The following is a 9078-nucleotide window of genomic DNA, read 5'->3' on the forward strand; positions in this document are numbered from 1 at the left end:
GAGTATTGGAATGCACCCAGCCCATGAGGGACTGAGCACATCTTCCTCTCTGCCAGGAGGAGACTTGGCTTACATCCTCATCCTTTGAAGGGGAAGAAGGAATTCCTGAACCCCACCATGTGAGAGCTGGGTTCAACTCTATAATTTAGGATACCTCCTCTTTGGTGCAAAAAGGGAGGGCACAGGATCTGCATCCTTATTGGACAGACACAGACTCCAATATCATCTGAACTTCTGTCACTCAAAGAGGCTGTAGGAGGATGGGAAAACCCCACAGGATAGCCTGTTACTGTCTGAATCTTACTAGAACTTACGTGACAGGGAAAGCAGAAAGGTAGCTGGCACAGCAATGGCTACACTCTCCCCCTAGGTGAAAAATCCCATGACCTCACTGGGATACAACATAGGTACCATCAAGTAACTTGGAATCTGCAAAATAGAACACAGGTTTCATCAGATATAGTTATAACCAAATATAGTACATAGAAAACTACCCTGGATCAACCACTGATTTCAGCGATGATAAGAATAATACTCTTTCAACTTGAAGAAGACTAACATCCCTATTTATAATATTTGGGATCAGGCTTCTACAACCTGTCCATCGTATAACTTGATCCAAATTTGGTACACCGTTGGATGACCAGGTTTTTATCTAGTTTCCACCCTGTCCTTACGGATGCTAGTACCCACTAACCATTCTTCCATCACAGAGCGTATAGTGGAAACAGTAATAAAGACATGCTCTGAGATCTTGGCTTTCAGATATTCTCATATGGCCTCCCTGAGCCACTCATCTCTGTGAATTTCTATCTCATCCATTATTGGCTCTGTAACATATGGGAATGTATATCCGTGAGACTGACGGTACCGATTATGGCCCTATCAGCTCAACAAAATCTTAATATTTTCCGGCCAGCTCCTTGTCCAGGTAACATCCAAAACTTAGGTTCCTCACCTTCAACCTCTTGATATAGAATAGAGTGTCCCTTAGGCACTCTAACTCCTAGGTTAATCTCATCCATCCTCTTTTAGAGGGATTGAGCTATTTCTTCAGGTTAGATTACCTTGCACCCACCAGTGATCTATAACTGGACCATTCACAGCAGTAGCCGGGTCCTGTCCATACTGGCAGCATATCCCTGAAACATGGGATCCCACCACTTAAGGGGTTCCTCTGACTAACATTCCATACTGGGACTGGTAACACTAATGTCCCTCTGGGAAGACACACCAGAGGTAGCTTATTGCTGTGACAAGTTGGATTGCCTAAATGACCTCAATGACCCTTGAGACCCAGCTTGTCTATCTACTGGTATCCTACTCTCATAGGGTATTTCTCCTTCTGACTCACTAGAATAATCATCTTTGCCCAAAAAGTCCCAATCTCTGAGATCGTTAGCATAGCCATGAGGCATATCATCCCCAGGGCACTTGGTCAACACCCAGACATGGGGCATGTGGCACTGGGAACTGGGACATTAGGTTCCACCACAGGGGTAGAAGGGGCCATAAGCAGGGGACTAGGAGCCAAGGGGTCGGACCTAGGATGCTCCTGGGTACACTTGACGGGATTGGCCTTGCCCTTACTTTTAACGGACAGAGTCGGGCTGGATGTAGGGGCTGGTGGCAGAACCGGTAATGGGTCTATTGACGGGCATGGGCAAGTGGGGCCAATGTATCGGGCCTAACCGTGTCCATGGCCAGTCCAGAAATAGCGTCAAATTTGGGGTTACCACAGCCTTTGGGGGTGGGCATGGCCTTAGGGATCCGATGACCCCTTCCGCGAGCCGGAACCTTCTTGGGGGCAGAGACAGTGGTGGAAGATGTCTCATTCACCCCAGTAAGTCCGTATTAAGTTCTGCAGTCGCCATCTTAGCAACGTCATCTGTACTGTAGACGCGTTTTTCGCGAGACTGCCAGGCAGGCACAAGTTCAACAGTGGCGATCACATCCGGCTGCACCAGATGTGTGTCACCCCGCAGTGCACCAAACAGGGATCCGCCCGGCTTCTCACCTGAGAAGGCCACAACCGGATCCTGAGGAGTAGAAGATGCCAGCATTTCACCCATCGGACGGTACAGCGGGCGAATCCTCCACAACGCTGATGTCCTGTTTTGGCATCACGGGAATGGGACTCCGTCGCTGAACCATGGTACATGAAGAGCCTTTCTCAGCAGGTGTCTGACAGCGGGACTCTCCTTCTGAAGAGGAGGTTAAGGGCACCTCCTCCGGCACTTCAATCTCCCTGGTGGCCGGACGTATGGAGCTACCTTGCTCCTGGCACGCCTGGGGAAGCACACCCAACATCCCCGGGGCAGTCAACTCACCCTCATGGCATGGCACCATCGGCTCCGGTCCCAGAACCGTCTGGGTCTGACTCACATTAGGCATCCAGACAACTGGAACACAGGAAACTTGGCATGTCGGTCGCTTGTTACAGATAGGCATGCGGTGTAGAGATTTGCACCGGTTACCTCCCAGGACAGTATGGCCTGGGCATTGGCCAGCAGAGGTACTGGGGTAGAGACAACCGTTGAGGCCGCACCCAAGGGGGTAGATGCCCAGTCGATGGGTTGGAACACCATGGCTAGTGGTACAGGGTTTGCAGGCTGCATGTACAGAGCTCCGCAATGCTGACATCTCGCGAAGACACTGGCATCGCTGCCCAGCAACCGACAGTTGGGACAGAAGCACCTCAAATATTGCTGTCCATAGATCATGATCACCAAGTAGGCATCTGTCAAATAATAGTTGGTACGTCCAATTCCGACATTGTTGAGATAGATATGTAATGTTGAGCTCACCCCAAACAAGACGTGACCACAAGGCTGAGGTGGGGATTTGATAAACGCCAACCCACAGCCGCAAAGATGCGTCTGGAGTGTAGTTTGACCGAGGTAGCTGGGTCGGGGTAGGAGAGGTCAGGTTGGTCAGTGATACTTGCCTCAGCCTTGGTAAGTACGGATCATTGCAGGCACTTTTGCAAAGGTCGGGATGGGAGATGTGCAGATCGTTGTGGGTAAGCCAGGGTCAGGAGTGGAGAGGTACGGATCATCATTGGTAAGCCGGATCAGTATGGTAAGCCGGATCAGGAGCAGAGAAGTGCAGAATCCAAAAAACAAGCAAGGTCAGGCAACACAGGACAAGACAGGCAAGGCTCAGACAAGAGGCAGAACTGCAGTGAACACAGCACACATAAACAAGGTTATGCTCAGCCAGTGTGCTAGAGGGCAGGCTGAGCATATAAGGCAGAATAGTCCAATGATTTGGGAGCATACTCAGGAGTATGCCTGGCTGTGGTTAGCTGAGGGAGACAGCACAGGTGTATCCCTTTAGACAGAGGAATGAGGAAGCTTCTACGTGTGTGTGCATGGGCGCCGCGCATAGCAGGTGCACGCTGCACGCCGATGATGTCACTGCGTGAGCAAAGCCTGGAGGTGGGACCAGCAAGAATGGCATTTAGTGCAGAGTGCGGTGCGCGAGTGCCCCTAGAAGGAACGCTGGTATTCGTCGGTCTGCGAGATGCACTGCTGGAGGCAGAAGAGGCAGGAGGCCCAGTCTGATGTTAGTAGGGTGCGGTCAACTCCTCCTTTCTCAAAGACCAAGTCCCTGATTAACTGGTAGGAGTGGCTCCTCCCCTAGGTTGAACATTGAGCAGGGTTGGCGGTAGATCTACGCCCAATATATGTAGCTACTTCCTGGATGACGTCACACATAGCATGCGTCCTTCTGGATGCACGGTAGCCACTCCAAAAAGAATACACGTGGAGAGTGTAAACAAGTCCCTGCTTTGTTTACACTCTCCACGTGTATTCTCATTGGAGTGGCTACCGCGCATCCAGAAGGACGCATGCTACGTGTGACGTCATCCAGGAAGTAGCTACATATATAGGGCTCCGTGAGGTGTCCGGTCAGCCACTTTTGCATTGGAAGAAAGGAAGAGAGGACAGAAGCCTGATAATCACATAGAAAAAGGACAGTTTGAGTTTGACATATACTCTTGCATATTCTGCAGATGATTGATCAGGACTTGATTCAAAGCTTAGTCTGAGTTGGCTATTTTGTGTCTTGTAGGGGGTTAAGGGTTAAGGGAAGTACCTCGTGGTTCCTTTGGACCCAAGGGAACGGGTCTGAGGAAAGGGTCGTTACCCAGAAACGATGCCCCTCTTACCCTCCCCCATTGTCTTTATACTGTATGTTTATTTTTTTTAGCAATTTCCCCTTTTTCTCCCACTCCCCTTCCCTGTGTTTTTTTCCCCCTACTCTTGTGCTTTTTAAAAACCACATTTTCTGCATTTACAGTCGTTAAGCATTCCCATTTGTGATACCTATTGTTCTATTATTATCGCTATTAAATTTTGGCTTATTCCGAGACTCTTTTCGTTTTCTCTATCAATCAGTGTGTGCTGGAGCTTTTTTGGCGTTTTCTACAACATTACAGCACTACAGGACCCAGAGTGGTCAAATTGCCTGTTTTATTCCTATAGCATGTGACTGGAATGAGCTCTTTTGTTCATTAAAATTGATTAAATTGTGTTGCGCTATATTTTCTTTTTCCCTTTGTTATCTTGAGAGATCCTGCTAACAGATTCCTTGACTGATTATCACTTCAATACAACCAGTGGGAGTTTTGCGCTTTGAGTGTTTTCTGTGACGTCTTCTGAGGAGTTGTGCAACCCCTTACGACAGCAGCATCTCCTTTGGTGATATTAATCAGTTGTAGGCAATACCATAAATAACAAACATAACACGATAAAGTGAAACTAAATATAGTAAGATAACTAAACTCACAATTGCCCTTAACACATAAAGAAGGAAGCCAGAGATCTCCGGTAGTCAGCGAAATCCAGTGATATACACGGGTCCGGATCCAATCAACTCACTTGCGCTGCGGGAACACCCTCACTCTCACGGACACTGAGCTCGCAAGGCTTAGTATCCCTCTAGTTTTAGGTTTGTGTAACAGTGTGGGTGAATAAGGCAAAAGGAAGTGAAACAATACCTTAACAATATCATTCTCTATGTCCAACACTTGGCACACTAAGGGCCTCATGCAGTAAGCGTTGATAAGGGAATTATCGCCATTTTATAGGCAAAATTGGGTTTGAGATTCAGTAAGCGCCGATAAGTGCTTGATTTCGCCAGGTTTCGGAGCCGATTATTTTGTTATGGCCAGTCGGCTGCCGATAAGCCTGTTTTCGCCACTGATCGCCACTTTTTTAAATCGGCTGGATTCAACAAAAAAAAACAGCTTATCGGGGCTGATCGGCACTACGAAATTGAGATGTTATGGCCAATTTCTCCCGCCAACTAAAGTTGGCAGTTTGGAGGGGAGAATGATCGCTGAGGCTGCCGGAACGGCACTTAGAAAAAAAAAAACTTCTGTACATCAATGGAGTCAATGGAGCGGGGACGTATAACAGTATAGTACTGTTTACGTTTCATTGCTCACAATACAAACGTCATTTGCATTACAGTGTGGGGGCATTCCCTGCATTGTGTCACAGCTGACGTGTATTATTTGCATAACATTATACTTTTACATGTTTGCAGCATTTGCGGGTCACATTACTCATCATGTGATGATGTGCCAAGGGAAAATACTATACTCAACTCTTAAAGGAGAACCTCACATCATATTACACATTTTACTGAACTGAGCAACAATTATTTACATGATGTTACACATGACACACATGTCACACATACACCGTATATTCATCTTCCTTTACATTACACAATGCTAGTAATGTGACACGCATCTTTAAACGTTCATGTACATCTGTCTTCTCATGTTTACATCTAGTTTTGGGTCCTCCCTATTTTCATGACGTCACTTATTGGACGCTCAATCACATTGCATGTTTACATTGTAACCGTAGCATTACAAGCACTTCAACCTAACTTATACACACATGTACAGTAATTCAGCATTGGGACACTTTGTAAACTCATTCTATAGCAACTATCCTCATTACACAAATGCATGCATATGCACACGACTATTCATTGTTGTCAACATGTCACAATAACATGCCTAATTACACATGTTACACAAAACTTTTCCCACGTCAATCTCAGCCTTTTTGCCTAATTACATGACTGACTGTTGCGTTCACAAGTGTTACATGCATTGCACATGCAACTATTTATTTGCAAGCAATGTTTCTACAAAGGTTCACGTCACATCATTGCCAAATATCATCATTCCCTGCAGAATACACACAACAAATACTTATAACAAGAACTGCACACAGCTTGCCACAGAAGTACTTTATTATGTTAATGTAACACCTTGCATTTTACTATGTCACCTGACATCATCACATACCTATTTAAAGGACGCCCATTACCTGCTCATTCACAGCTACTCATTTCAAAATGTTGAGATTGTTTAGGAGACGGAGGAACATTCTTTTCTATGACATGCTTGATGATGAAGAGAATCATATAGGGCAAGGGAGGGACACACCGAGGGACAGTGACAGGGACAGTCACGCGGATACGACAGGGACAGGGAGAGGGACAGGCCGAGGGACAGGTAGAGGGACAGGAGATCAGAGGAGAAGACAGAGGAGACAAGTTGTGCCTCGTCCGCGTCTGTACAGGGAGAGAACCCTGTTAGATGGGATGAGTGAGGAGGAGATTGTAAGTCGCTATCGTTTGAGTTCAGCAGCAATCTTATCTCTTTATCAGGAGATAAGGGGAGATTTAGATTTTTTCACAGCCAGAGGTCGTGCAGTCCCTGGGCTTGTTAAAATGCTGTGCTCATTACATTATCTTGCTTCCGCGTCATACCAGACAACTGTGGGCATAGTGGGCGGGGTCTCGCAATCTACATTCTCGCGGGCCTTGACCCAGTTTCTCTATGCACTCAATAGACGCGCTAGGAATTATATTCATTTTCCTACAGAGGCGACAGAGTGGCTGGAAGTCAGGACTGGCTTTTATAATATAGCAGGGATACCATGTGTGCTGGGTGCAATCGATTGCACACATGTTGCTTTGATTGCACCTAGTCAGAGTGAGCATGTGTACCGCAATCGTAAGCACTACCATTCACTCAATGTACAGGTGGTATGTGATGCGACGATGAGGATAATGCATGTGGTACCCAAATTCCCTGGTTCCAGTCACGATTCCTCCATCCTGAGGAACTCTTCAGTCTTCCATGCGTTCGAAGAGGGACATTTTGAACATGGTTGGCTGCTGGGTGAGTACACATTTACATGTTATAACACAAAACACATTTTTATTTAGGAATGTTGGCATTGTACAATTTGATCACTAATGTCAGCTTATGTGTGCTCCATTCATTATAGGTGACTCAGGATACGGAATTAGGCCGTGGCTCTTGACTCCGGTGCTAAACCCTCAAACTGAAGCAGAGGACAGGTACAATGCAGACCATATATCTACAAGATCTGTTATAGAGAGGACATTTGGCCTACTCAAGACCAGATTTAGGTGTCTGGACAGAACTGGTGGGGCTCTTCTATACAAGCCTCAAAAAGTGTCTGATATTATCCTTGCCTGTTGCATTTTGCACAATGTTGCACTCAGGCACAATGTACAATCAGACCTAGCTGAGCCTTTGGTAGACGAGCATCCCACCCATGTAGCTGCTGAAAATGAACAAACAGCCAGTGGTGGCCAGACACACCAGAATCTCATCAATTAATTTTTTTCTTGTAAGTAAAAACATATATGTTCCAAGTTATACTTTTATACTTACATTATGTTATCTTAACAATAATGTTTTTTTATATACCCTTCTGGTAGGACACAGATGAATATGGGTTGCACACCTTTCTTTTCTCTGCTGTGTGCACAAAGGGATGTGGCACCGGTATGTTATTGTTGCACAGGTTATATAATCCCTCTTCAATTGTACTTTAGTTGTGTGTATGTGAATACAACTGGGGTAACAAATCACTAATATTTTAGCATTGTGTTGTTCCTTATGCTAACACAATACACATATTATGCCCATACTCATTCATGCTTCTAGTATGCTTACATACAATGTTATTGGTGCAGTGTAACATGTACATCCATATGATGTGTACACCAGCCTGATTTACATTTTGAATGTCATGAAATATACATGGTGTTGCACATTTAACACCAAATACACACTTTGCTGTGTTGTTTACGGTACTGAAGATGGCATGTCAATGTTTGCAATTTATATATTGTTCCTTTGCATTATAGGTATATCTCCAGTATGACTGATCATGGTATGTATATTTGCTGACATCTCTCATAAGATGTGCCTACCTCAATCTTCCTATAATTATTTGAAGTCAAAACCCAACATATTGGTTTTAACACAAATGTAACATACATGTACTTTCTGTATCATGTATATGCATTTAGCTACTCTTGAGCTTTCATGTGCATTGTATTAGAAAATGATTACTCACATTTCATCACATTTTATGTATGTTTCCTTATAAATTCCATTAATGTAATATAGATGTGTTTGGAGACAAGGGGATAACTGTACTTATTTGTTTACTTACGGGAGCTCATTCATCACGGATGAAATTGACTGATCCTAACACTCCATGCATGAATGCCTGTAATCACAACAATGCGTACTACATCTTATATTTAGCAATGTAGGTGTTTTTTAATGCTAGGAATTAATAGTCAACATTAATTTACATTTGTGACATGTGTATGTATAAGTCACACGTGTGTGGATGTGTCCTACATGTACCAAGTGTAAAACTGTTAACAGAAAACACAATTTTGTTGCAAATGTTACTGTCATTTAGCATTTCTAATTTACCAATATGACAATGTTGGTAATATTTTTGCAATATAAATCACGTCACTTCATCATTATCATGATGATAATTATCAAGTATTCTCACAATTGTAACGTCAATCACGTGCACATTAGCATAGACACACTTTGTAAGACAACTGTTTGTGTCTGTATCAATTTGTGTAGGATCCATGTATAACACCGACAAATGATAACACCAGCTTTATTATGGTAGCTTATATCATCATATTGACTATACTATGTATTTTTAGAACGTTTAATAAACACAGTAAACTATA

At 44.4% G+C, this 9078-nt stretch overlaps 1 protein-coding gene across 1 annotated transcript in view; it reads right to left on the minus strand.

Annotated features, from left to right (window-relative positions):
• Window positions 1-388: 388 nt before the first annotated feature.
• The window catches only part of LOC142492592 (uncharacterized), a 19261-nt gene continuing 10571 nt past the window's right edge, over window positions 389-9078 (minus strand). Inside the window, exon 5 of the mRNA XM_075595408.1 lies at window positions 389-429. Within this exon, the coding sequence (XP_075451523.1) occupies window positions 389-429 (41 nt within the window). The remainder of the gene's footprint in view (window positions 430-9078) is intronic.

Source organism: Ascaphus truei, chromosome 1 (genome assembly GCF_040206685.1).
Source record: "Ascaphus truei isolate aAscTru1 chromosome 1, aAscTru1.hap1, whole genome shotgun sequence".
NCBI lineage: Eukaryota > Metazoa > Chordata > Amphibia > Anura > Ascaphidae > Ascaphus > Ascaphus truei.